The sequence below is a fragment of the Theileria annulata genome, chromosome 4, assembly GCF_000003225.4.
Source record: "Theileria annulata chromosome 4, complete sequence, *** SEQUENCING IN PROGRESS ***".
NCBI lineage: Eukaryota > Apicomplexa > Aconoidasida > Piroplasmida > Theileriidae > Theileria > Theileria annulata.
Genome location: NC_011098.1, coordinates 1,613,862 through 1,640,016, shown reverse-complemented (window position 1 = coordinate 1,640,016; position 26,155 = coordinate 1,613,862). Strand labels below are relative to the sequence as shown.

Genomic DNA, 26,155 nt, shown 5'->3' with positions numbered 1-26,155 from the left:
TAATATTATAATTAATATTAATAATAATATTATTTAATTAATATTTATTATTAATTTGAGTGAGATTAGAATTTTTGTAATGGAATATGAAGAATCATTAGAAAAAGGTGTGGAACTATTGGAATCTTTATCTCTATCAGATTCTCTTGTAGATTCTCAAATATTTCCTTTATATTCTGAATTTCTTAATAATAAACTAAATTCTGATATTTCATTTGATGACGAAAATTCTAAAGAATGTGTAAATTTACAGGAAATTGAAACTAGAAGACAATCTTCAACTGATACTATTCACATTTGTAATAATTTGGCTTGTGACTTAAAGATTAAGGTTTTGGAACGGAAAATTACTCTATTAGAAACTCAAAACTCACAATTAATCATCAATTCTTGTTCAATGTATAATACATTAATTAAACACATACAATCATTAACTGATGAAATTAATAAATTTAAACAAATTAATAATTAAATGATGAAATTAATAAATTTAAATCAACAAATTATAATTTTAAATGACATGATCCATAATATATATTAAGTATTTCATGTGACATTGTATAAGTCTATAATACATTCAACTTACTATACTAGACTATACTAGACTATACTAGACTATACTTAGTATAATTAATATGTTGAACGTACGATATTTCTTAAAAGTGCTAATGTAACATTAAGTGAAGGTATATAATCATGATCCTAAAAATAATTAATATAATTGTTAATTACCTTTAAGTATATACAAATTTTTGAATTTCGACTTAATTTTAATGATGATTTAATATATAAATATAATTGATATATTGTTATATTTCCATCACATTTCATCTAATATACATTTATTATTTAGGGTATCTAAGGGTATTTTAGGTATTTTAGGTATTTAAGGTCTATTAAGCCTATTTTAGAGTACTAAGGCTATTAAGTCTAATTTAGGCCATCTAAGGTAATTTAAGCCTATTAGGGTATCTAAGAGCTATTCTAAGGTTAACTAAGGCTTATTAGAGTTATATAAAGGATATGAAACATGATTTGGTAGAATTTGTGGTAATGTATCATCAGATAAAATTTTATATTGTAATTTGGTAAAATGTATTGGTTTGGGTAATAATTTTAATACTTCACGTCTTTTCTCTTTTACTTCACGTACATATACTTTATTATCAAATTTACTTTCCAATGAAAAATCTCCTTCATGTAATTCACCAACTATTCACCAATATTATTATTAAGTATATTAAGTAGTTAAGGCTATTTAAGGGCTATTTAAGGGCTAGTTAAGGGTATTAGGGGTATCTAAGGTATCTAAGGCTAATTTAGGTATTTAAGCCTATTTTAGCTATATAAGGCTTATTTTAGCTATATAAGGAGTATTTTAGCTATATAAGGAGCATTTTAGGTACTCTAAGCCTATTAAGGCTAATAGGTAGTTAAGGCTATTAAGAGTACTAAGTTAGTCTAACTAGTCTAAGGGATTGAGTATAACCTTGTTTAAGATGATCAATATGTATTTTAGGATTTTCATTAAGATATTTTGATCTGATTGCATTAATTGTTGGATCATTTTTCATTCCTAAAATTGTTATAATATTAATTTTTACCTTTATTTATTGCCATAGTAAATGTATCACTAAGTTCTTCAAATACCTAAAACAATTATCTACAATTATCGTAAATTATTGTAGAAAATTATTAAATTTTAATCTATACTTCAACATTTGATATGATTCTTGAGATTAAAGAATCATAAATTGGATCATTTCTAAAGAATCTTCGAGATGGTACATGTTTCCTACATTTCGGACATCCTCTTGTTCTAATAATATATTCTTAATTCTTATTTTATACATTTCATAGTTATTTAATTATATAAATTGGATTACCCAACTCGAACACATTTTTCAATACAGTTTGAACAGAATCTATGAAGACAAGTTTTAATAACGACACATTTTGAGATTATTCCGGAACATATTGCACATGTTAATTCTTCTCGAAGTCCAGAATCATTTAATGTCGTTTCTAATCTATCAAATTTCTCGGTATCTACTGTTCTTGGTGTTCTTAACACTTCAAATGGTGTTAATCCAAAACAAAGTGCTCCTTCTAAATCTATCAATTCCGATACTGTAAATTCATTCAATATATCCATCAACTATAATTAAATTTATTAAATTAACAAATAATAAAAATTAACAAATAAATTATAAAATTATTGATAATTAAATTTATTATATTAACAAATAATAAAAATTAAATTTATAGTGAATATTAGTATATATATTAAATTAAGTTGATGGTGTGATTATGATTCCAATTTTTCTGCTTTTAATTTTTCGACAATTTTTTCAAGTTCAGATTCTTCCAAAATTTGCATACCTCCGGGTACTAAAACTGCCAATTCTAAACTCTTGGCAGATACTTCAACTACTTCAAATAATGCTTTAACTGCCAACATCACAGCCTCATCACTACTCAAATCTTCTTTATAATTCTTTTCCAAATATTCTTGTACATGCTAATTAAATTATCAAATACAATAGACAATATGAATTATCTAACTAAAATCAACTATTTGTGATTGTATAACTAATAATTGTTATGGATTATGAAATTACTTTGGAATTTTTGCCTATGGATTGTGCTTTCCATGAGGAATATATACCAGAAGGTTCAGTTTGAAAGAGTGCTGGTTTACCATTATAATCAAATCCAACAACTAATAATGAAACTCCAAATAATCTTACACCTCCTTTATGTGTATATTTCTATAATTCATTATAATATCACTAAATATGAAGAAACATGAGTAAATATGGGTAAATATGAATAAATATGTGTAGAATATGAGATGGTATAGTACTTGTTGTAATCTTGCGATGTATTTGGCAATGTATCCAACAGTTGCAGCTTCATCCATATTAAGTTTATATCTTTGACATTCCAATCTTGTCTATTACATATTAATTATATATACATTATTTTAAGTAATATCACTATTAATAGTAGTCAAGGTGTATCTAAGGTGTAGTTAAGGAGTAGTCTAAGGGTTATTTAGTTAAGGCTAATAGGTAGTTAAGGCCTATTAAGGCTTATTAGGTAGTTAAGGCTATTCTAGGTAGTTAAGCCTATTTAGGTTATTATAGTTACTTTATTGGCTAATACTCTAGCATCAGCATTAAGACCAGCAAATGCTAGAGCTAAATTTTCATCCAATTGTAATATTTTCTTATTACATCTAAAAATACAATTAGTTTTAATTTATGAAAATGACATTTAAATTGTATAATTAATATTACCTTGGATCTTGAAGTTTGGTAGTACTTTTCCTTTCTGCGGCAATGACTACGACATCATTTGATTTAACACCTACAACACATCCACCTCTTTTAACTGCTTCCATTGCATATTCCACTTGCATTAAATGCCCGTCAGGGCTAAAAATTGTTATTGCACGATCATAACTCATTACAACCAAAATTTTATAAATAATTTTATCAACAATAATATCCTTGAATAATTTAACAATTTATAAACTTATGTTTAAGGTGTTGTGATATATATTCCAATTAATATATAAACTTTATAACTTAATTTAGATTAACTATTGGAATAGTAAAATACAATAAACTTGTAGTAATCATGGGGATTTGAATTAGTTATTTGTATAAATTTCATTATATTAATTATTTAATTATCAATTATTGTAAATCAGTATTTTAATGGTATTTTAACCATATTCTGTTCTACCTTTTATACAAATTGTTTAATTCCCATATTTCTATCCAATTTTTAAAATTTATTTTCTTATTCTAGTTTTTATTAAATGATTTTATCATTAATTAATAATGTCTAGAAGGTACGATTCACGTACTACGACCTTCTCTCCAGAAGGACGTTTATATCAAGTTGAGTATGCACTTGAGGCTATAAATAATGCTAGTCTTACTGTTGGTGTTTTATGTAATTCTGGTGTTGTACTTGTAGCTGATAAACCTATCAGTTCTAAACTTCTCGATCCTGGAAAAATCAATGAAAAACTTTACAAACTTGATTCACACATTTTTTGTGCTGTTGCAGGACTTACAGCAGATGCTAATGTACTCATTAACATGTGCAAATTGTATGCTCAAAGACATAGATATTCTTATGGTGAACCACAATCTATAGAACAACATATTATACAAATCTGTGATCTTAAACAAGTATTAATATATTCCAATATATACTTAGAAATTTAGAAAATACTATTGATTAATTGTTTTTTTGTAGAGTTATACACAATTTGGTGGATTAAGACCATTTGGTGTAAGTTTTTTATTTGGTGGTTGGGATGAGAATTTGGGATTCCAATTATATCATACAGATCCTTCTGGTAATTATTCAGGATGGAAAGCTACAGCCATTGGAATGAATAGTCAATCAGCACAATCTATACTCAAACAAGTATTTTACCATCATACTTACTAACTACTCTGAATACCCTTAACTACTTAATAGCCCTTAAATAGGCCTTAATTACCTAAATAACCTTAATAGCCCTTAACTACCCCTTACTACTTGTTACTGAAAAAATTATTAGGAATGGAAAGAAGATTTAACATTGGAACAAGCAATAAAATTAGCAATTAGAGTATTAACAAAAGCGATGGATTCTTCAACTCCTCAAGCAGATAAAATTGAAGTTGGAGTCTTATCTAAAGGTGAAACTGGTGAATTTGAACCCTTTGTTGAAATGTTAAATAATGAACGAGTTGACACTCTATTAAAAACTATTGCACAAGAAGACACCAATAAATCCACCAATACACAATAATTTAATTATATACATAATTCATAAGTTATTAAGAGTATTTAAGGGTATAAGGAGTATTAGGTACTTAAGAGCTATCTAGGATTCTAGGCATTAGGATTCTAGGTATTAGGAGTATTTAAGAGGTATATTAGAGGTACTAGGTATATTAAAATATTTAAAGGTATATTAGAGGTATTTAAAGGTATATTAAGTGTATATTAGTGTATTAACATCTAACAATCATTCCACAGCCTAAAAATTATAATATTTTCATGAAATTACCCAAAAAGAATCCAAAACTAACAGCACCTCCAATCTAACACATTATTTCATTTAATAGTCAATTTAGTAAAGAATTTAGTAAGTAATTTATTAGGCAATTTAATAATTAAATATTTGATTGTTACAGTAGAGATTGGAATAATAATAAAACTGCGATGTCGAACTGCGGCATAAACACCAGTTAGAGTACCAAAAATACCACCAACAGCTCCACCCTTAAAAATAAAATTTTATACTAAAAACTTACCATTTTCCAGCCTAACTTTATACTCTCATAACAATTCTTAGCTCTAGGACTCTTAAATATTCTATCAACTATTTCCATAGGCTTATTATACAAATTTTTAGAATTATCCGTTAATCTATTCAATTTTAATTATTAATTAATTTATTATTAACTATTACTATTAATTAATTAATTATTGAATAATTGTATTGGAGAATTACAAGAATTCAGAATAATCTTTAGAATCATAATTCGTATCTGAAAATAAAAATTAATAAAAATAAAATTAATAATATATAATTTAAATAATACTGTCAGATTTAGGAGGAGGTGTAAAACCTTTAAATTCAAAATTAGTAGTATCAAATGATTTCCCTTTAAGATTTTTAGGTGGTTCTAAATTAACAAATCATATAATTAAATAGGATTCATAGATTCAATAGGATTGATATAATTAATAGGATTGATAGGATGGATAGAGTTAATGTAATTACCTGGAGGAGGAACTAATCCTCCGCCGGAAGGCGGAGAAGGTAATTTATCTTCATAGAAAGTAACACCTTTGGTTCTATTCCCATCAAAAAGACCTGTTAGAAAATTCCTAAATAACTATAAACCATAGAACTATGACAATACATATAATAGAACCAAATCTATAAAAATAAGAGAATAAATCTGAAATGATGAATATTAAACAAACCAGGCCATAATTTAATTCCTTTTCAATTATAATTTAAAAATTATAATTAGGAGAAATTTATATTTAAATATTCTTATAAATTATTTTCTAATTATTAAAATTATTACATTTTCAAGCACCATACCATTTAATTTATTATATTATCTTTTTCTAAAATTATTTTATGATTTCATAATTTTATATTTTATTAAATTTACAATATACAATAGAATTTTATCAGAACCATAAAGGAACAATAATTAACTAAAGAAGTTTTATAATTGTTTATTTATTAATTAATCTGTAATATTGTCTAATAATCTGTTACAATTGGTAATAATATGTTATAATTGGTAATAATGTGTTATAATGTTAATTGGTATAAGATATTATGCTTTAGAATTATTGAATCGTTGTTACAATCTACGGTTCCTCCGCCTATTACGTAGGAATTATAGATTATTATTTCCCAAATGGATAAATAATGATACTTTCCCTTTATATTCTCTTTTTTTATCAATTTTTTTATTTTGGCTTTATTATGAGATTTTTTGTGTTTCACCAGTTTGTCCTTATTATACAGGACCTGAATTAACTCCATTAATTAATAAATTCAAATCTATAGGGAAAACTTATAAACCTACACTCTACCTTTTTAATTCAAAATTACAATGGATTTTCCTCCTTATTTATTGTCGTCTTGAATTATTTTATAAATTATTTAATTATAAACTTTGTTTACAAAATTCTTTATCATTTTATAAATTAATTTATAATTTCTTCATATATTTTTTAAAAATTTTATTGAATTCGTTCTTTTTTAAAAAGATTTTCAATTCACAACCTATTATTAGTTTAAGAGAAGCTGTAGAAGGACATAATTCTTCTATTGTTATATTAGATTGGTATTTACCAAAATGGATTTCACCACAATGTGAACAATGTACATTATTTAAACATATTAATACTATTAATCCAACTAATACATTACCTAATGATCCAGATATAACTAAATTCATTAATACCAGTAAAACTACTACCAAATCCACTAATAAACTGAGTAGTAATAAATTAAATAGAAATGTAAATAGAAATGTGAATAGAATAAATGATATGGAAATGAATATGGAAGAGAATACAAGAATAGGTAAAGGTATAAGAAATAGGAAAATGGAACAAGATTATTTTAAAATGTATACTATACAGTCTGTGGAATTTCAAGAGAATATGAAAATTGTTAATTCTGATACTGATATATCAGCAAGTTCGGCTTCATATATTTCTGAAGATTCTATTAATTCACCAAATTCTTTTACACCTAAACATATACATAAACATACTCTACACAATTCCAATAGTATGTATAGGGATAATAATATGTATAGGGATAATACTCAACACAGTACCAATACTGTGTATAGGGACAATAGTATGTATAGGGATAATACAATGTATAATAGTAATACTATGTATCAAAGTAGTACAATGTATAAGGATAATACAGTATATAATAGTAATACAATGTACAAGAGTAATACAATGTATAAAGGGAATACAATGTATAAAAATAGTACTATGTATAATATTAGTACAGCCATTAATACTATGTATCCTAATACTATAGATAATATTAAAGCATTAGATAATAATACTATGGATAATATTAGAGCATTGGAAAATAATACAGTGGATAATAGTACTATGGATAAGGTTAGAGTATCTGATGTTGGTACACCTGTTAATATTAGTAATATGGATATGAATATGGTAGATGGTGTAATGGATAGAATGAAATTAGAAGATGAAAGAAATATATCATCAGTAATATCTGATCAAAGTTCTGATAAATTTGATCCATACTTTTATAAATTCATTGATAAAGATTTTGATAAATTTCATAAGTAATATTTAATATCTTAGATAGAATAGATAGGGTACGCAAGTACCCGTAGAGTACCCAATAGTCTTAATAGCCTTAGATACCAAATAAGGCTAAAATGGGCTTAAAATACCTTAGATAGCTCTTCTACCCATAGATAGCTCTTCTAGCCATAGATAGCTGTAATTACCCCTATTTACTCCTATCTACCCCTAACTACGTAACTACTACTGCTGGAGCAAGCACCGTAACTCATTAATATTGTATAATTGAATTTTAGAACTGTATTTAATGAATCGGGACCGAATCCGAAGATAATTCGAGGTGTTATAGTAATAATTGGTGACATGAACATATCTTATAGAATTTGTTCTACTAGAGTTGGTTGTTACTGTAATTCAAAACCATACCAGCCACACGATTCATGTTACTCATGTAACATGAGTGACAAATTAGACCATGAAGGGTATAGCCTTGAGCACCCAGGCTTTCCAGTACTCCGAGCACTAGTAAGTGATGCACTAAGTTCAGGCTTTGCATGTGTTCACCTACACTTGAATGTGAATTTAGGAATGGCGTCTGAAGCTTTTCCAGATTCAATTCCACTCAGATCATTTCCAATTTCACTCTACAGTGATGTGCTTCTAGATTTAAACTGTGCACTTGATAAGGTGTCACAAAGGTTCCCAAACTCTCCAATACTAGCAGTTGGCATATCATTTGGTGCAAATATTCTACTGGAATATATGGCAGTGTCGGCACAAGGCGGCTCAGTAAAATTATTCTCAGATACAGAAGATAATGGACAGAATACAAATACATTCCCAGACAATCATTCCTTTAATTCATTCGATAGTTTTTCACAACTTAAAACACATATTGATCCTGTTAACACAGTTGGTAACACAATTGGTAATACAATTGGTAACACTGGTGGTAATACAAATGTTAGTGTGATTGATAGTGTGTCAGAGACTAAAGTTAAATCGAAGAAGTCAAAGACAAATCAATATGACTCGGATAAACTTGGTAACATAAACTTTGATGAGATTTATGAGGACCATTTTCTACTTAATTTTAATAAGGAGGAGTTTAATACGGATATAAAAACAGTATATCCAGAGGAGTCTAGAGAAGTGTATTTGAATCCTGAACGTATATCCGCGGCTGTATGTATTAATCCAAACCTGAGACTATCAAGTAACATACTATACAACTTATCTAAGCGTAGAAAACGTTCAATGTATAGGAGATTTTGTTTATCCAAATTCAGAATTGAGTTAATTTCACTATTAAACTCAGTACACTGTAAGAGATCGAATACTAAGTTAACAAAGGAGTGTACTAACTTCAACTGCTGTCACTACAGTAAAGTCATTTCTAAATACAACTTCATTAAGAAGATATTTTACTATTTCTACATCAAGAGATCGAAATGTCATAAATATTCCATTGAGAAATTGATTACACATTTACATCGTGAATACCGTCACTCATACCGTGATCTAGACAAAACAGACTATATAAATTATGGCGAATTTTTATTTAATAGGTGTGGAGTCCGGACTACAGCGGATTTTAAGTTATCAGTACTAATGACTGTGAAACATAGATTTGAACGTGAAGGACAAGATAGTAAGATCAAAGTTAGACATATATCTGAACCACCAATATATAAATGTATTAATAAGAATGTTTGTACAAATTTAAGAATAGGGAAATCAATTTTCTCTAGAAAGTTAAACAAAGTACATAAAATGTTAAATTCCAAAGTTACTAAATATATTACCAATTTAATTAATTCTGAGTATACTCGAAATCTTACTAATATTAAAGAAAATCTTGAATTACTCAAAACACCAACACTCGTATTATATTCACTTGATAATTCCATTTTCACACTTAAAGATATTGATATTTTCGATGTTATCAAGTAATCTAATTAATTAATTTAATTATTCAATTAGTTGATAATTTTATTAGTTAATTTAATTATTCAGTTGATTATCTAAATTAATTAATATTGTTAGGAATCCGAATATTGTATATTATGTATCACAAACAGGTGGATTATCAACATTTCTTTCAGGTAATATATATAAATTTATATTATTTATAGGATTAAGACCATCAACATGGTTTATAGCACCAATATTAGAATTTCTAGAAGAAATGTCAACAAAATCTAAAACTTTCTAATAATACAACTAATAATATAATTTTCTAAATAATAATATAATTAATATTATTTTTTAAATAACTTTCTAATAATATTCTTAATTAATTTTATTGAGAGATTTAGTAAATGTGTAATATGTTGTTGGGTTATATTAAATTATTAATATTTTTTTCTATATAATAAATATTGAAAAAATATATTTAAAAAAATTTGTTTATATTTTATTATTTCAATTAATTATTTTTATGTTTCTATAGAAATTAATTTTATTATGGAACAAGTTTTTATTTAATTTAATATATTTTTGTAAATATGTCTATGAATTTGTTCCGTTTAAGTGGCGATATGTGCCACGTTGTAAGTCTTCTTTTACTTATTTGGAAACTTAAAACTTCTAAAAACTGTCTTGGAATCTCTGCTCGAATGCAAGAACTTTATCTCATTGTATTCATATGCAGGTAATTTATCATCAACTTATCATACCAATTTTTAATATTATTTATTATTTTTACTAATTTATTATTAATTTATTATTATTTGGATGAAAATATGTTTGTAGATATGTTGATTTATTTTTATATTTTATAAGTGTTTATAATACGGTGATGAAGGTGTTATTTATAACAATAACAGCATTTTCTATATATCTGATAAGGTTCAAAGCACCAATTTCACAAACATATAACCGTAAAATCGATAAATTCTCTTATGAAAAATATCTACTAGGACCAGTTCTAGGTAATATATTATTTAATTTATAAATTATTGGTGTTCTAAACTCAATACTACTAATTAGACTACTGTAGATTACTTAAGAGTAGTTAGAGTATTATAGTACTAGTACCACTACTACTAGTACCACTCCTCCTATATTTAATTATATTATTGTATAATAATGTGTAGTATTAACATTAGTAACTACAAAGACATATAAAGTATTTGATGTATTATGGACATATTCAATTTGGTTAGAAAGTGTAGCAATATTACCCCAATTAACAATGTTATATCAACAACGTGAAGTTGAGAATATAACGTCACATTATGTTGCTACAATGGGAGCTTATAGAGCACTTTATGTTGTTAATTGGGTTTATCGCTACTTCTTTGAAAGCCCACCATATGTCTGCATCATTTGCTGGGTTGCAGGACTCATACAAACTGCACTCTATGTCGACTTCTTCTATTACTTTGCTAAATCCAAATGGTATGGTAAAAAACTTGTACTTCCATTTACCGGTGATGTCTAATCTCATATAACAAATATACACAATATATATTGGTTATTAGGTGTATAGTGTATGGTATATTAAGATTAATATACATGTGTATATACCAGTATGTATATTTGGTATTAGGTGTATAGTAGTGATATACACTAGGGTATATAGGGTACTATAGTATTAGAGTATTAGGAGTATCTTAGGGTTTTATGTATTAGTAGTACTTGAGTATTAGTTACGAGTATACAAGGTACTATATGTATATTAGTATATTAAGTATACACTTGTATATTACATAGGGTACTAGGAGTATTAAGTACTAGACCAATAGGGGTATATTAGTTAGTCATATATATTAAAAATATTGATAAGATTAAATTTTGGAGAAATCGGCTTCTGATGAGAGTTTCTGTTTAATAAGTTTTCTAGTAAGTCTTGATCTAAATTCAATATATTAATTCCTAAACATACCCACAAACCATACAAATTATTCTATATTTACCTTTATCATCAATTTCCGAACAATAGACTATGAATCTTATTAATGAATAAAAATTACCTGCAAAACAACATGGACACAAATATGTTACATCTACACTTTTATAATGACAATAACATATTCCAACATTTCCAAAATCAAATGATAAATTTGTTGATAACATTTCACTCATTCCTTCTGATGGTAAATACCAAAACTATATTCATACATATTCCAAATACCATTAACTAGTTTACTAGACTATAGTACTTAAGAGTATTATAGGTAGTTAAGAGTATTAGGGCTAAAGTACTGGTACTACTTAGGTCTAGACTATCTAGAGTACTATTACTAATATCTATTACTACAGTTATTTGACTATATAACTAAGATAATGAATAAGATTAATACAGTAATGAGTTGTGTTAGATATTGATTAATATGATTAAAATTTAAATCAAAGTTGAGAAGTTTTGAAACGAGTAGATATTTAGCATTTGTTATTGCACTTAGCTGTTCTAAAATTCTCTAAACCAATTGTTAAGGGAATTTAACATACAGATGGCTGTCCTAATGCGAAAGTGTTAATGGTAATATTCTAAAATGGAGTGAAGAGAATTAATTAACCTGTGATAGAGCAGAATATGCGATATTCATCAGTCCAATATACTGTGATTTATAATTTTCAGAATTTGAAATATCAAATATGATTATTTTCCTCCCAAATCCTTCATTTGTACATTTAATTCTATTCAAGTCTAAATATACAAAATTAATAAAACATCAAACTAATAAAACTAAAATTAATATAAACTGAATAATTGATACATAGAAAACCCATTGAAATGGCTGATGTTAATTGAGTATCAGAATCAGGATAAGATAATCCTTCATTAATGAAATCAATGATTTTATTCCACATGAGTTTTAAATTTGTATCAACAGAGTTGGAATTATCACCTCCAAAACAAGAATCAGTCCAATCATTATATACTATACCTTCATACAATATCTTACTAATACATTATTAATACAAATAACAATTTAAATAACAAACTAAACAACAAACTATTGAGTAAATAGGAGTATATAGGAGTAAATAGGAGTATATGTGTAAAATGATACGATGAATGATTATTGGCTACAATAATGAGAGATTTATTTCTAACAGACATGTAACCATAGAATTTTAGAAAGTTTGCTAGTACTGTGAAGAAATTATGTAGATAAATTCGTTTTTCAGGTTCTTCTGGTTTTGGAGCAACTCCTAAATACCAACGACCTGGTGATAAATCAAGTATTAATACTAAAGCATCTTCTGATGGTATTAAATCTGATATCGTCTCATTTACATTTGATTCTAATACTTCATTCCCTTCTAATGATAAACATTTAAACATTTCTAATATCAATTTTTATAATTCATTTTCAAATAAAATTAATAAAATTATTAATAAAATTATTAATAAAATTATTAATAAAATTATTAATAAAATTATTAATAAAATTATCAAAAATTAATTAATAAAATTAATTTAAATGTATAATATTGTAAAAGTATATTAAATATTGTTATGTGTGAGTAGTGCTTGATGGTATTTGGATTCTTGTTGATGTATATTGAGATTTTCAATATTATCAAACATTCGAAGACAAATAAAACAAATATTATTAATTTCTATTCCTTTTTCATAATTTATTCCATTTCCTAATGATTTAACTTCTTTTACATTACTATTTGTTGTATCAACTTCCATATCACATTCATCATCAGATTCATTCTTAAATTCAAATCTCTCCTTAACATTTTTTATATTCTTTATTACATTTTCATTATTCTTCACATTTTTCATTACTAAACATTAATAACTAATATTGTTAACTCGTAACTACTGAATTAATATTGTTAACTCGTAACTACTGAATTAATATTGTTAACTCGTAACTACTGAATTAATATTGTTAACTCGTAACTACTAATTAATACTAATTATATATTATTACTTGTATTTTGTTGTTGATTTTGTGATTGTATATTAATTAACTGTTTTAAATTATTTTGTGATTCTTTTGCTATTTTCATTGCTGATTTTAATATTTTACTAACTCCACTACCAACTTCATTAACTTCATCTACTCCTTCCATACCACTAACTCCTCCATCTACTACATTAACTCCTTCACTCCCACTCCCATTAACACTCACACTGTCACTATTGGATTGATTATTGAAATGTATAGATTTATTATTTGGTATAACATGTATTAATGATTGTTGTTGTTCATTATAGATGAAATAATTACCAGTGAGTGACATATAATAACCACTAGCGGCATCATAATATAATGAAAGTTGATGATCAAAGAAATAATCAGAATTGGGATCATATTGAAATGTACCAATATCTGGTTTCCCATTTGGTAATAATATACATTCCGACATCCAACTTTTCATATACATTTTATTTATCTCATGTGGATCACTTATACTTAATTGATTTCTTATATTATTTATACTTGTATATTTTATTTTCAAATTACTTATATCATTCATATCCAACATATTTCCATTAATCATTTGATTTACCAAATTACCAGTGTTGACCATAATACCAGTGTTGACCATAGTAGTAGGATTAAGGGTATTATTAGGATTAAGGGTATTATTAGGATTAAGGGTATTATTAGGATTAAGGGTATTATTTGGGTTAAAGGAGTTACTAATAAGGGTATTGGTATGGAATGAATTTTTAAGAGTTTGTAATTTGATTTTTTTGAATAATTCTTCAGCGGCATGACGTTCTCTAGAATTAACAGTATCAACTCTATAATATAAATTATTACATTGTATTAAAAATGTTCTTATTCCTCCCTTCATTTTCAAATATTGTTCAATTATATTATTATTATTAAATATTATAAACATAAATCCATTTCTAGTTTCTTCCGTTAGGGTGTCCGTTACGGTGCTTGCTCCAACGGCACCAGTTCCCTCAGTATCCTTACTACTAGTACACTCCATACCCATAGAATCAGCTCCCTTTCCCGTAATATTAGTAGTTGGACCAGTCACCGTAACGGGAGTAATATAAATAACACGTTGAATATAATCTATAGATGATTGTATAGTATTAATTAATGTAATGATTAATTTGATTATATCATCAGATTGTGATAGATTTTTGAGTATTAGCCATGAGGAAATATCTGATAGACTTGATTGTAATATTTTAGCCTGATTCATGGCTTCAATTTCAATAGCTTTATTTTGTATTTCCACCTCCTCATCAGTAGGTTTTGGAAGACCACAAGTAAGACAAACTACTCTACGTGCAAAATTTAAGAATCTACATGAAGGACAGGTCCAATCAGAATTCAATTTTCTCTTTTCAAGTAAACTTGTTACGTCTGACATTGCCGCAGCTAATTCTGTATTTGCCACTTCACTTTCATCAGTCACATTATCACTCGTGTCATATTGAATATAATATTCTCGGCCATTGATTTTAATTGTACGTTTACGTGTAGATGACATGAAACGATCTGCGGCACTTGTTGAAGGGAATTTCACTATTCCAACACGCTCCAATGTGATTCCAGAACCTGGTACACTTGATTGAGAATGAATAGTGCCTGTATTAATAGGCCTAAGTTCACCAGAAATATTATTCGTATGGAATGAACAAATGCTAACGTTGTTAGGGGTTGAAAATCCATTTTTAATTGCTATTTCTGATACTACAGACTCAATATTATCTTCAGTGACATCAGAATCCAAACATCGAACTAAAATTACTAATCGACGTTCATCTGATATTTCTCTACTCTTATAACGCCAATTCCTCTCATTCTTATACTTTGAAAATATACTTTCTTCTTCCAATTCTTCTATGTTCTCATTTTTCTCATTATTATCCTCATTATCCTTATTTATATCCTTATTCTGTGTATTATTAGAGTTATTTGTATTATTATTGTTATTAAGAGTATCAAATGGAGTTTTTGGTGAATTGCGATCAGATTGAAAATGATATTTATGTCTATTAGAATAATCTTTAGTATCTTCTGAAGTATTGGAATTATTTAAATATTTTGATGAGGATTTGGAATTAGAATAATTGCTCCTGTTTCTAAACCAAGGTTTATAACCATCATCTCTTCTACCAATTTCATCTCTAGTTCTGTTATCATCTCTTGTTCTAATATCATCCCTACTTCTTATATTATCTTTTCTTCCAATATTATAAACCATTTATAAACATTTAAAATATTATATATTTATATAAAATAAATTGAATAAATTGTGTGGTAACAAATTTATTATTTGTATTAATATATAAATTAGATTTATTTTGTAAATTATTAAAATGATTAATTCAATTTCTAAAAATTCAGAATCTTCTTCACATACTGTTAACTCTCATAATAACAACTCTCATAGTACTGATTTACATAGTACCGACTTAAATACTACCAATAGCAACTCTCATACTACTAATTCTCATACTAATGACTCTCATATTAATGATAATGATGTTGAAATGAATAATAATGGAGATGTTTATTTTTCGGATTCCTTATTTTCAGATTTTGAGATTTCTGAACCAATTCTTAAAGCTTTAACTGAGAATAATTTTATTAAAACTACTGAAATCCAAGCTAAATGTATTCCTCCTTTACTTCAAGGTAAAGATGTACTTGGTAAAGCTAAAACTGGTATCTACCAACTCATTCTTATTAACTCATCATATTATCTCATTTTATTATCTCATTCTTATTAACTAATCTTATTAACTCATTTTATTAATTAGGTTCTGGTAAGACATTGGCATTTTTGATACCAATGGCTGAGGTATTATATCAAGTTAAGTTTATGCCTAGGAATGGTACTGGTGGTTTGATAATATCACCAACTCGTGAATTGAGTTTACAGATATTTGAGGTTGGGAAGGAGATTTGTAAGTATTTACCACAGACTTTGGGTCTTGTAATGGGTGGTGCAAATAGAAAACAAGAGGAATTTAAACTTGTAAAAGGTGTTAATATATTAATTGCTACACCAGGACGTCTATTAGATCATATGCAAAATACTAAAGGATTTGTATATAAAAATTTAATGGTATTTGTAATTGATGAAGCTGATCGTATATTACAAATTGGATTTGAACAAGAAATGAACCAAATTATTAAACTTTTACCTAAAAATAGACAAACTTCTTTATTCTCTGCTACACATACTTCTAATGTTGATGATCTAGCCAGACTTTCACTTAAATCACCAATATTCCTACAAGTAATTCTATATACTCCTAGAATAACCCCTAGAATATTCCTTAGATACCCCCTGACTACTCTTAAATACCATTAGATAGTTAATTATATAATTATATATTATTAATGGTTGGTTAGGTATCTGGTATGGAGAATGCTACAGTGAGTGGTTTGGAACAAGGATATGTAGTATGTGAAGCTGAGAATAGATTCATGTTATTATATACATTTTTAAAGAAGAATTTGGATAAGAAGATTATGGTCTTTTTCAGTAGTTGTAATTCAGTCAAATTCCATGACGAATTACTTAATTACGTTGATATCCCAGTCAAATGTATTCATGGTAAAAAGAAACAAACTAATCGTCTTACAACTTATTATTCTTTCTGTAAAGCTACTGTATCTTATATAATTATACTTATCTATACTCTAATTAGTAATTAAATACTCTATAGTAAGTAGTTAAGTACTCTGAGTAGTCACTAGTTAAGGGTATTAGCAAGTAGTTTTGGTTATTATAAGGAGTATATATAATAATTTGTATTTTTAGAAGGGTCATTTATTATGTACTGATGTTGCCGCTAGAGGTTTAGATATTCCAAAGGTATTTCTTACCAAATTTAATCTTAATTATACTTTCTCAATTAGACTTAATATTAATTAGACTAAATTATGGTATATAATATTATTATAGGTAGATTGGATAGTACAATATGATCCACCAGATGATCCTAAAGATTATATACATAGAGTTGGTAGAACAGCACGTGGTGCTGAAGGTAAAGGAAAAGCAATATTATTCCTAATGCCAGAAGAATTGGGATTTCTACACTATCTAAAATCACTAAATGTGACCATTAATAAGTATGACTTTAACTTGAGCAAAATCGCAAATGTACAAATTCATTTGGAGAAACTAATTGAAAAGAATTATCATCTCAATCGATCATCTAAAGAAGCTTATCGTTCATATCTTCATGTATACTCAGTTATTTCTTTAATTAATCCCTTCTGGGAGTACCCTTAGGGGAGTAGTTAGGTATATACTTAGTTGGTTAGTTAGCTCTTAGGAAGTAGTTAGTTGGTTAGCTATTACAGGGTTCCTTTAGTTCATTAGTTAGTTATATATCTCCCCCTGCGGGGGTACTGTTTGACCAAGCATCGTAACGTAACACCGTAATGGATTATTAGGCATATATGTCACATAGTTTGAAGGATATATTTAATGTACATTCACTTGATTTGAAAAGAGTAGCAAAGTCATTTGGATTTTCAACACCACCTAAAGTTGACCTGAATACTAAACCATCAAATCGAACCAAATCAAGACTACTCAAGTTCAACAAATCCAATCAACTACATAAATAATCTCATAAATACTATATATACATGAATAGATTAACTTGTATTAGTGGTTTCAGTTGGAATCCATTGACCCTGTTCAAGTTGATAGCCACAAGTCCCATTATTTTGTCTAGCCAAGACTAACGTACCTTAAGATCTATTAACTAGCCAATTCAACATAAAATTGTAAAATTGTTAAACCAAGAGAAATTTTCTTAAATATTCTTAATTTTATTTAATTATTATTTTGTAAATTTTAAGAATTACTTGACGCACACTAGTATTAATATATATAGTATGTGTATATAATATTCAGATGAGAATTAAGTTGTTTTGAGGGTTTAAAATTATGTAAAATTATGTCCAAATATGAGTATAATACCGTGAAAAATTTAAGAGTCTGTATATTAGGAGTAGATAATAGATCTAAAAAAGATGAGAATAAGGTTTAGTATGTAGTATTTGGTGGATCTAATTTTTAATGGCGGAAATTTTATATTTTAATTGTGAATCTGATTAATTTTTTAAATACAGCTGTGGAATATAATAATGTCAGTGAATAACGGAATTCCTAACAGTAGTTTAAAATATTTACATTTAGTCAAGCCCATAGTACTGGACATAAGAACAGAAACTTCAACAGACGAGTTTAAATATACTGAAGACCAGGAAAAGAGGAAATACACATGTTACAAAGGTTACGCAGTTAGAAGACTCATAGACTCAACCGGGGAAAAGGATGGTCCAGTATTGATGTGGGAGGCCGGTAACTCAAGCCATTATGCATTTGAAATTTTAAAGTTTGGCAACTCTCTAAAGACGAGAGAAGTGTGTCTATGCCTAGTTAATGGCGATTATAGAATTTTCGCCAAGAGAAATGGCGTCTGGACGAGGAATGATAAGATCACACTAGACATTGGGAAAAGTTATAGTACAAATGAATATGAGTATGAGGTTTTGGGTTCTGAGACTTCAAAGACGAATTACACAGCACTTGAATTTGAAGCTATTTTAAACGCTAGCTATTACACAAACTATGTCGCCACTTTTAATCACCTGTTTAATAAAATTGTGGACTCTGTTGATAATGATGGATTAGGAACTGTGATTTGGGAAGCTAACAACCCATTTGAATGTGCCAAAGATGTGTCATTATATAGTAAAAGTGACAAAAAATACCTTGGAATATTGCTGGTAAATTACAATTACATACTATTAAAATGGTCTCCCAAGTGCAAGAATTGGGTAGATATAACTGACAGCAGAGTCAACTTGAGTAATTTCAAGTACAGAACTGAAGTTGAAAGTGCATACAATTACATTCAGGACATTTCATTTGATTATAAAGTTTCATTATATTACATGAGGTATTGCATTAGTTTTGTTGATCCGAACCCCGAAAATTCAGAAAAGGTCATCACAAAATGTCTAATTTATGACTTAATAAAGAATATTATTAAGGTTAGATATACTAATGGGAAGTCAGTCTCTGTTGACTTGGACGACACTGAGATTAAACTTTACCATGATAATAATTCTCAAAAGTTCAAAAAACCTAAATACATGTCAACTTCTTCAGACTTTTATCCTAACGATAATTATTATAGGATTTTACAGGATAAAACTGGTAAACCCATAACTCTTGACATTAGTAACACCAATGACAAGAATAGGAACTATTACAAATTTGGTGAAATTAGTAAATTTGAATGCAAAAAGGGGTTCAAGTTTACTAAAATTGTTGATTCAAATTTTGAAAATAGTTTGATTTGGAGTTCTGAGAACAATGAATATTCTAAGGAAGTAATACTCATAAATGACATTAAAACATATCTTTTAACTTTAACTTCCAGTTACAAATGTCTAATTTTTACTTGTGATGATCAGAATTGGGAAAACATATCTCACTTGGGAATTGACTTGACAAAGTTTAAGTTCTATGATAATAATTATAATCTTATTAGCACTTGTGATTTTGACGCTTGTATTAAAAACTGTGATTGCATTATTACTTTTAATGTGGATTGTCATATGGTTGAGTATGAGAATATTAAACTTTGGAGTGTTTCTGAGAATTCAGACTATGTGAAATTAAGTTTAATTTGCATTAATATACTTATTAACCGGTTAAATATCTTCTTTTTAAATCATACTGTCCGACGATTCATTATTAACAATTCCAATGTCAATTTCATTTCCGAAGATATTTCCACTTATTGTTCTTAATCATATTATACTATATATATACTAAATATATTGGGTGTTAGATGTATATTAGTGAGTATACTAAGTATGGTATATTAGTTACGGTGCTTGCTCCCATAGTATTCTATATTAAGTAGTCTAGGGTATTAGTAATACTTGAGTATTAGTTACGAGTATACAAGGTACTATAGGTATGTTACTGAGTATATTAACTATACATTTGTATATTACATAGGGTATTATGGTCTCATTTGTTATATTATACACATACTACATCTTAGACTTTAATTAGTCAATTTATTATACATTACAATATTTAAAAGTATATATTAATGATTAAATAAGATTAATTTAATCTCATTGAGTATTTTTTGTCCTTCATGTAGGCAAGCTATGGGAAATAATTATGTGAAAAGCTTACGGAAAATTGGTCCTGATGATAATTGTAAATCGAGTAAATATGTCTTGTATCTCAATTTATAAATTTGAAACACGAAATTATATGGCTTCTCACGATGTTTACATAATAATCTATATCCTGTTCTTGAATTCCATACATATCCTCTTTCCGCCAAATACATACAAATCTATACAATTATAATTATTATAGTTAGGTTACTTTGTTTATACATGCGAATTCTGATTTAATACCATGAATTCCTAGTATCCAAGTATGATTATCATTATCAATTGTGAAGACATTTTTCGGAGTTTCAACATGGACGTTATGTGGATTATACGGATCCACAGTATAATTTTGGTTAACGTATTCAATAATTTCATTTGGAAAACATTTACCTAGCTTAATATATGTATGATCTTCCATTTGGAGCCCTATTGTATCAAATCCTGATAATAGATAATGCGATCTAAATCAATTTAAATTCCAAATTTCTTACAATAATTCCTTCATTGTTATTCTCGTCTGTGGATTCACATCTAACATTCTATGTAATAACCATCTTGTATCATTTGTCAAATGTCCCGGTACATAAAATTTTCCTAACAATCATATAATTAAAGAGTGGAATTAGTCTAATTAAGGGTAGAGTAGTCTAAGTAAGGGGTAGTAGGTAGTTAGTAGAATAGTATAATTAATGGATAATGTATTACCTAATTTGATTTTACCAAATAATGTTGGTATTTCATCATCATCAAATGGTAAACTACCACAAAGTAGTACGTATAGGATGATACCACATGACCAAATATCAATTTCAGGTCCAGCATAAGGTTTACCACAAATTACTTCCGGTGATGCATAATTTGGTGATCCACAAGGTGTTTTAAGACATTCACCATCTCTACAATATTAAGTATATTAAATATCTAAGTAATGGGTATTTAGTAGTACAGTAGTCTCCAGTAGAGTAGTCTAGGGTAGTTAACTAGTCTATAGTAGACTAAGTACAGTAGTTAAGTAGTTAAGGGTTAGTTAGAACAAACTTCATGAAATTTGATAATCCGAAATCTCCCAATTTTATATTCATAAATCGATCAATTAATATATTTTCTGGTTTCAAATCACGATGACATAACTAATACATTATTAATACACATTAAATACAGTACCGGAGTACCTAAACTACCTAAACTACCTAATTACCCTTAAATAGGATAGTACCTAATAGCCTTAGATAACCTTAACTACCTAATAGTCCTTAACTACCTAATAGCCTTAAAGTACCTAGACTAGCTAATACCCTAGATACTCTTAACTACTTAAGACTACTATAGAACTACTGTAGGTTGGTTACCATTTTACGATGACAGAAATCAACAGCGGAAAGTATTTGTCTGAAAATACGAATAGCTTCAACTTCAGAAAGTCTTGAATTTTGTGATATATAATCAAATAATTCACCACCTAATCCAATATTGATTAAATTAATAATTACCATCGACATATTCCATAATTAAGAAAATAGTATCAGGAGTATCAACGATATCATAAAGTTGTATTATATTCCTATGATATGAGCCTTGAAGTGCACTGATTTCTCTTGATAATTTCCCTATTAAACCCATCGTTGCCATTCTACTCTTATCAATTATCTTTATTGCCACTTGTTTACCATTACTTTTATCAACTCCAACTAATCAATAATTTACCATAATTATTATTATACACAAATTATATACATATAAATTAACTAATAATTATTTAATATATTGAGGAGATATATGAGTAATGTATTTGATGATACGTTTAACTTTGGCAAATGAACCAACACCTAGAGTAGTTCCTATAGTATAACCTTTAAGTGAACTTCCAGTAGTCATTACTGAATTTAAATAATTAGATTAACGAATTTTATCATTAATCTTTAAAATTTTCATTTTTTTAAAAATTTTATTAAAATATTCTTAATTATTCCAATAATATAATTTATATTATATAATGTTAAGAATTTATCAAAAAAGTTTAATTTATAATTTTAATAATTTTATTAAATTTACTTACAACACATTACAAAAATTTTCTACTCTCAATACTAATACTCTCAATAGTACTCTAAATAGTACTAATACTACTCTAAATACTACTACTTCTACTACTGGTACTACTACTAATGGATTGTATGAAGAAAATTATGAATGGCGTAAACGTATAATTGGTGGTCAAACTGGTAATAATTTGAAAGTTGGTCCATATAAGCGTGGTAGATGGTTTGTAAGTTATAAAGAAGATCGTGGTAGTTTTATTACCAACATTTTAATAATTCTAGTCACGGGTTATGCTATTTTTACTCTTTTACCAGGTAAAATTTTCAACTTCTCATTTGATTTAGGTGAATCTATGAAAGTTAGAAGACAACGTAAACTTAGACAAATGTTACTTGATAAAGCTAATTTAACTGAAGCTGAACTTGATTATATCGAAAATTATCAATTCAAATCCAAACAAATTAATACAAATCCAAACAAATTAATAACAAATTAACAAATTAATATACAAATTAATCTCTTAATTTACAAATTAAATTAATTAATTTTATATATTTTGTATGAAATTATGAAAAAATTTCTTCCTTTTGGATTATTATCAAATATTTATATTAAAGTATATATAATTCCATTTTCTATAATTCCATTGATTCCCTCATTTCCCTTATCTCCACTAATCCCATTGATTCTCTCAAATTGATTTGTTAAATTTATTCTACTCCACTTAACTTTACCTAAATTCATTTTATTTACCATTTTCACTAATTTCAACACTAATTTAACACTAATTTCAACACTAATTTAACACTAATTTCAAGATACATTTGTATTCGTAGTAAGCTTTTTTGGTTATATTGAAATTGGAAATATCTAAAATTGGTGAACAAATTCCATCATATGTCTAGAAATTATTCATTAATATTTATACCTTTGGTGCTACACAAATTGTTTCTGAAATTGGAATCCATTCAAATGGACATTCTATTCCTTCATAAATTGGTTTTTCTATACCAATTAATAATATTTATCATACCATTTATACAAGGCCATTCAACTTGACATCTAAAATTAATTAAACCATTTTAAATAGAAACCTCCAAGAAAATTCTTCTTTCTCTTCTCTTGACATATTTTTAAAATCTTTCATATTATTACAACTAATTAAGTTGAATTAAGTTAAATTAAGTTAAATTAAGTTGAATTAAGTTGAATTAAGTTGAATTAAGTTGAATTAAGTTGAATTAAGGTTAAATTAAGGTTAAGTTAAGGTTAGGTTAAATTTGTTAGCTTACTCTCCAGTATAATTATTAGGAGCTTTACAACCATTTTCAATTTCTATCCAATCTAAAACAAAATTAAATTCAAAATTTCCCTAACCTTTAGGACATTTTAAATCATAATTACGCCTATAAAAATATTAATCTCCATTAAACCAAATCTGAATAGACTGAATAAACTGAATCTCCAATAGACTAAATAGACTAAATAAGGTGAATAAACTGATTCTCCAATAAACTTAATAAAAGTTATGTTAATGAATATTGGATACTTGCATTGTCCTGTAAACCTATAAAATTTATTTATTTATTTTAGCTTACCAAAATCGTTTTAAATATTCAGTTGAAAATTTAATTAAATCTAATTAAATTTTTTATTTTTTAAAATTTACCCAAAGATTCATATGTTCCTTTTATATATTTATTATATTGTTTTTCTACCAATTTCTCAGCCTAATAATTCAATAGTATACAGCTAATTCAGTAGTATAGAAATTGTATATATTATAGCTAATTTAATAGTAAATTACGTTGAAAAAATCTTTATTGAATTCAATTTGATAATTATTTTTAATTTTCTTTTCCTAAAAAATATTTTTATTATATTAATATTACTTTCATTTTTTCATGTAAATCTTTTTCAGGTGTTACAATTTTAGGTGTGGTCAGTTCAGTAGGTATACCAACTTCTGTAGGTACACCCACTTCAGTAGGTACACCCACTTCAGTAGGTGTGACCATCTCATTAGAATCTTCATTTTCTTCTACTACTTCATTTACATTTTCAGATAAATTATCCAAATCACTATTTAATATATTATTATTATTATATTTACTTTGTTAATGATGATCCTAATGATTTATTCTCATTCTCCTCCTTAACACTAGTATCCTCAGTACTATCCTTAGTGTTAGTATTACTATCCGATTTCCCATTAGTTAGTGTACAATTTAAATATATTAATGAATATAATAAATTAATATATAAAAATATAATAAAATTCATTAATAATAATATTAAAATAACAACATCAATGGGGAAATTTAATTATCCAATTAATTAATTATAATATTATAATTATTATATTTTAAATGAAAAATTATATTATATTATTAATATATTATATTATTAAATTTAAATTTATTAAATGTGTAAATCAACAAAATAATATTTTTCCATTTGGAATGGTATTTCTACAACATATCTCTACACATTTACATATATCTTTACACATTTACGATATTTCCCTCTTAATTAGACATATTTCACATTTAATTATATAATTAATATTAATTTAATGTATAGAATGTTAGAAATAGTGTAATGAGTGGTATACAAGATTTAGCTGATTTTGCTATTAATATTCATGTAATCAAATTTAATTAATTTAATTTATATTTTAGCCACCACATGAAGACATTGAAGAAACATTAACATCATTAGGTATCAAAAACACAATTAACTTAATTTTTACGTAATTAACTTAATTTTACTAAGTTTCTTGAGTTTCTTGAGATTAAATAATTCATATTAATATTTATTGAATAATTGTTAGATGGAATAATGATGCTTGAAAATGTACAAAAGAGAGCAGATAATGAAGAATTTACAGAAGCTGAACAAAGATTATTAAAAATACATAAGAATAAAATTAGGTAACAATTCTAATGATAATTTTTTTAGAGAAATAGTTTCATTAGCATTTGAACCAATACATTCAATGGTATTTTATAATTAAAAATAATTTATTTCAGTTTCCATCAAGAATGGAATCATTCATAACAAATCGTATCAAATAGTGATTTTACTACTAAATACACTAAAATATCTGATAGCCTAAAATAGCCTTAGATACCTCTAATAAG

General features: G+C 26.7%; 15 protein-coding genes across 15 annotated transcripts, besides 21 other annotated features; 8 read left to right on the top strand and 7 right to left on the bottom strand.

Annotated features, from left to right (window-relative positions):
* Positions 1–79: 79 nt before the first annotated feature.
* Positions 80–472, top strand: TA11335 (uncharacterized protein; the record flags this gene model as incomplete). The annotated part of the gene is made up of 1 exon (XM_948368.1): positions 80–472. One exon carries the CDS (start codon positions 80–82, stop codon positions 470–472), a length of 393 nt encoding a protein of 130 aa, XP_953461.1.
* A 158-nt stretch (positions 473–630) lies between these two features.
* On the bottom strand, positions 631–2,155 carry TA11340 (uncharacterized protein; the record flags this gene model as incomplete). The annotated part of the gene is made up of 7 exons (XM_948367.1): positions 631–702; positions 733–831; positions 1,031–1,212; positions 1,490–1,576; positions 1,605–1,650; positions 1,714–1,819; positions 1,887–2,155. 7 exons carry the CDS (start codon positions 2,153–2,155, stop codon positions 631–633), a joined length of 861 nt encoding a protein of 286 aa, XP_953460.1.
* A 153-nt stretch (positions 2,156–2,308) lies between these two features.
* TA11345 (proteasome subunit, putative) lies at positions 2,309–3,472 on the bottom strand (the record flags this gene model as incomplete). The annotated part of the gene is made up of 5 exons (XM_948366.1): positions 2,309–2,521; positions 2,622–2,771; positions 2,867–2,956; positions 3,154–3,241; positions 3,303–3,472. 5 exons carry the CDS (start codon positions 3,470–3,472, stop codon positions 2,309–2,311), a joined length of 711 nt encoding a protein of 236 aa, XP_953459.1.
* A 379-nt stretch (positions 3,473–3,851) lies between these two features.
* TA11350 (proteasome subunit, putative) lies at positions 3,852–4,819 on the top strand (the record flags this gene model as incomplete). Its single annotated transcript, XM_948365.1, has 3 exons — positions 3,852–4,208; positions 4,276–4,449; positions 4,586–4,819. 3 exons carry the CDS (start codon positions 3,852–3,854, stop codon positions 4,817–4,819), a joined length of 765 nt encoding a protein of 254 aa, XP_953458.1.
* Positions 4,820–5,057: 238 nt separating this feature from the next.
* On the bottom strand, positions 5,058–6,014 carry TA11355 (uncharacterized protein; the record flags this gene model as incomplete). Its single annotated transcript, XM_948364.1, has 7 exons — positions 5,058–5,114; positions 5,206–5,295; positions 5,328–5,442; positions 5,528–5,564; positions 5,619–5,702; positions 5,801–5,907; positions 6,007–6,014. The coding sequence occupies 7 exons, from the start codon at positions 6,012–6,014 to the stop codon at positions 5,058–5,060; spliced, it is 498 nt and encodes a 165-aa protein (XP_953457.1).
* Positions 5,070–5,114: a sequence feature (2 probable transmembrane helices predicted for TA11355 by TMHMM2.0 at aa 113-135 and 140-162).
* Positions 5,206–5,229: a sequence feature (2 probable transmembrane helices predicted for TA11355 by TMHMM2.0 at aa 113-135 and 140-162).
* Positions 5,242–5,295: a sequence feature (2 probable transmembrane helices predicted for TA11355 by TMHMM2.0 at aa 113-135 and 140-162).
* Positions 5,328–5,342: a sequence feature (2 probable transmembrane helices predicted for TA11355 by TMHMM2.0 at aa 113-135 and 140-162).
* A 340-nt stretch (positions 6,015–6,354) lies between the features above and the next one.
* Positions 6,355–6,540: a sequence feature (Signal anchor predicted for TA11360 by SignalP 2.0 HMM (Signal peptide probability 0.000, signal anchor probability 0.993) with cleavage site probability 0.000 between residues 62 and 63).
* TA11360 (uncharacterized protein) lies at positions 6,355–10,063 on the top strand (the record flags this gene model as incomplete). The annotated part of the gene is made up of 3 exons (XM_948363.1): positions 6,355–7,886; positions 8,145–9,797; positions 9,895–10,063. The coding sequence occupies 3 exons, from the start codon at positions 6,355–6,357 to the stop codon at positions 10,061–10,063; spliced, it is 3,354 nt and encodes a 1,117-aa protein (XP_953456.1).
* Positions 6,460–6,528: a sequence feature (3 probable transmembrane helices predicted for TA11360 by TMHMM2.0 at aa 36-58, 93-115 and 128-150).
* Positions 6,631–6,699: a sequence feature (3 probable transmembrane helices predicted for TA11360 by TMHMM2.0 at aa 36-58, 93-115 and 128-150).
* Positions 6,736–6,804: a sequence feature (3 probable transmembrane helices predicted for TA11360 by TMHMM2.0 at aa 36-58, 93-115 and 128-150).
* Positions 10,064–10,355: 292 nt separating the features above from the next.
* Positions 10,356–10,439: a sequence feature (Signal peptide predicted for TA11365 by SignalP 2.0 HMM (Signal peptide probability 0.733, signal anchor probability 0.063) with cleavage site probability 0.459 between residues 28 and 29).
* On the top strand, positions 10,356–11,293 carry TA11365 (endoplasmic reticulum lumen protein retaining receptor (ERD2 homologue), putative; the record flags this gene model as incomplete). The annotated part of the gene is made up of 3 exons (XM_948362.1): positions 10,356–10,501; positions 10,603–10,781; positions 10,947–11,293. 3 exons carry the CDS (start codon positions 10,356–10,358, stop codon positions 11,291–11,293), a joined length of 672 nt encoding a protein of 223 aa, XP_953455.1.
* Positions 10,634–10,702: a sequence feature (3 probable transmembrane helices predicted for TA11365 by TMHMM2.0 at aa 60-82, 103-125 and 182-204).
* Positions 10,763–10,781: a sequence feature (3 probable transmembrane helices predicted for TA11365 by TMHMM2.0 at aa 60-82, 103-125 and 182-204).
* Positions 10,947–10,996: a sequence feature (3 probable transmembrane helices predicted for TA11365 by TMHMM2.0 at aa 60-82, 103-125 and 182-204).
* Positions 11,165–11,233: a sequence feature (3 probable transmembrane helices predicted for TA11365 by TMHMM2.0 at aa 60-82, 103-125 and 182-204).
* A 346-nt stretch (positions 11,294–11,639) lies between the features above and the next one.
* Positions 11,640–13,144, bottom strand: TA11370 (uncharacterized protein; the record flags this gene model as incomplete). The annotated part of the gene is made up of 7 exons (XM_948361.1): positions 11,640–11,706; positions 11,738–11,961; positions 12,132–12,272; positions 12,304–12,342; positions 12,372–12,502; positions 12,534–12,760; positions 12,798–13,144. The coding sequence occupies 7 exons, from the start codon at positions 13,142–13,144 to the stop codon at positions 11,640–11,642; spliced, it is 1,176 nt and encodes a 391-aa protein (XP_953454.1).
* Positions 11,791–11,859: a sequence feature (5 probable transmembrane helices predicted for TA11370 by TMHMM2.0 at aa 56-78, 98-120, 169-191, 277-299 and 330-352).
* Positions 11,950–11,961: a sequence feature (5 probable transmembrane helices predicted for TA11370 by TMHMM2.0 at aa 56-78, 98-120, 169-191, 277-299 and 330-352).
* Positions 12,132–12,188: a sequence feature (5 probable transmembrane helices predicted for TA11370 by TMHMM2.0 at aa 56-78, 98-120, 169-191, 277-299 and 330-352).
* Positions 12,535–12,603: a sequence feature (5 probable transmembrane helices predicted for TA11370 by TMHMM2.0 at aa 56-78, 98-120, 169-191, 277-299 and 330-352).
* Positions 12,748–12,760: a sequence feature (5 probable transmembrane helices predicted for TA11370 by TMHMM2.0 at aa 56-78, 98-120, 169-191, 277-299 and 330-352).
* Positions 12,798–12,853: a sequence feature (5 probable transmembrane helices predicted for TA11370 by TMHMM2.0 at aa 56-78, 98-120, 169-191, 277-299 and 330-352).
* Positions 12,911–12,979: a sequence feature (5 probable transmembrane helices predicted for TA11370 by TMHMM2.0 at aa 56-78, 98-120, 169-191, 277-299 and 330-352).
* A 162-nt stretch (positions 13,145–13,306) lies between the features above and the next one.
* Positions 13,307–15,996, bottom strand: TA11375 (uncharacterized protein; the record flags this gene model as incomplete). Its single annotated transcript, XM_948360.1, has 2 exons — positions 13,307–13,599; positions 13,749–15,996. 2 exons carry the CDS (start codon positions 15,994–15,996, stop codon positions 13,307–13,309), a joined length of 2,541 nt encoding a protein of 846 aa, XP_953453.1.
* A 115-nt stretch (positions 15,997–16,111) lies between these two features.
* Positions 16,112–18,383, top strand: TA11380 (DEAD-box family ATP-dependent helicase, putative; the record flags this gene model as incomplete). Its single annotated transcript, XM_948359.1, has 6 exons — positions 16,112–16,460; positions 16,556–17,037; positions 17,154–17,414; positions 17,566–17,619; positions 17,710–17,994; positions 18,207–18,383. The coding sequence occupies 6 exons, from the start codon at positions 16,112–16,114 to the stop codon at positions 18,381–18,383; spliced, it is 1,608 nt and encodes a 535-aa protein (XP_953452.1).
* A 525-nt stretch (positions 18,384–18,908) lies between these two features.
* On the top strand, positions 18,909–20,585 carry TA09815 (SfiI-subtelomeric fragment related protein family member, putative; the record flags this gene model as incomplete). The annotated part of the gene is made up of 1 exon (XM_948358.1): positions 18,909–20,585. The coding sequence occupies one exon, from the start codon at positions 18,909–18,911 to the stop codon at positions 20,583–20,585; it is 1,677 nt and encodes a 558-aa protein (XP_953451.1).
* A 308-nt stretch (positions 20,586–20,893) lies between these two features.
* Positions 20,894–22,847, bottom strand: TA09820 (serine/threonine kinase, putative; the record flags this gene model as incomplete). Its single annotated transcript, XM_948357.1, is given in 12 exon segments — positions 20,894–20,955; positions 20,986–21,151; positions 21,184–21,433; positions 21,464–21,566; positions 21,678–21,868; positions 22,011–22,102; positions 22,137–22,153; positions 22,171–22,206; positions 22,231–22,268; positions 22,308–22,431; positions 22,463–22,660; positions 22,772–22,847. The coding sequence occupies 12 exon segments, from the start codon at positions 22,845–22,847 to the stop codon at positions 20,894–20,896; spliced, it is 1,353 nt and encodes a 450-aa protein (XP_953450.1).
* Positions 22,848–22,965: 118 nt separating this feature from the next.
* Positions 22,966–23,508, top strand: TA09825 (uncharacterized protein; the record flags this gene model as incomplete). The annotated part of the gene is made up of 1 exon (XM_948356.1): positions 22,966–23,508. The coding sequence occupies one exon, from the start codon at positions 22,966–22,968 to the stop codon at positions 23,506–23,508; it is 543 nt and encodes a 180-aa protein (XP_953449.1).
* Positions 23,260–23,328: a sequence feature (1 probable transmembrane helix predicted for TA09825 by TMHMM2.0 at aa 99-121).
* A 110-nt stretch (positions 23,509–23,618) lies between the features above and the next one.
* TA09830 (uncharacterized protein) lies at positions 23,619–25,295 on the bottom strand (the record flags this gene model as incomplete). The annotated part of the gene is made up of 13 exons (XM_948355.1): positions 23,619–23,746; positions 23,835–23,913; positions 23,941–24,017; positions 24,046–24,074; positions 24,107–24,169; positions 24,305–24,356; positions 24,390–24,418; positions 24,562–24,579; positions 24,611–24,650; positions 24,682–24,742; positions 24,820–24,873; positions 24,905–25,094; positions 25,126–25,295. The coding sequence occupies 13 exons, from the start codon at positions 25,293–25,295 to the stop codon at positions 23,619–23,621; spliced, it is 990 nt and encodes a 329-aa protein (XP_953448.1).
* An 86-nt stretch (positions 25,296–25,381) lies between these two features.
* Positions 25,382–26,028, top strand: TA09835 (uncharacterized protein; the record flags this gene model as incomplete). Its single annotated transcript, XM_948354.1, has 5 exons — positions 25,382–25,477; positions 25,596–25,658; positions 25,694–25,733; positions 25,846–25,945; positions 25,974–26,028. 5 exons carry the CDS (start codon positions 25,382–25,384, stop codon positions 26,026–26,028), a joined length of 354 nt encoding a protein of 117 aa, XP_953447.1.
* Positions 26,029–26,155: the final 127 nt, after the last annotated feature.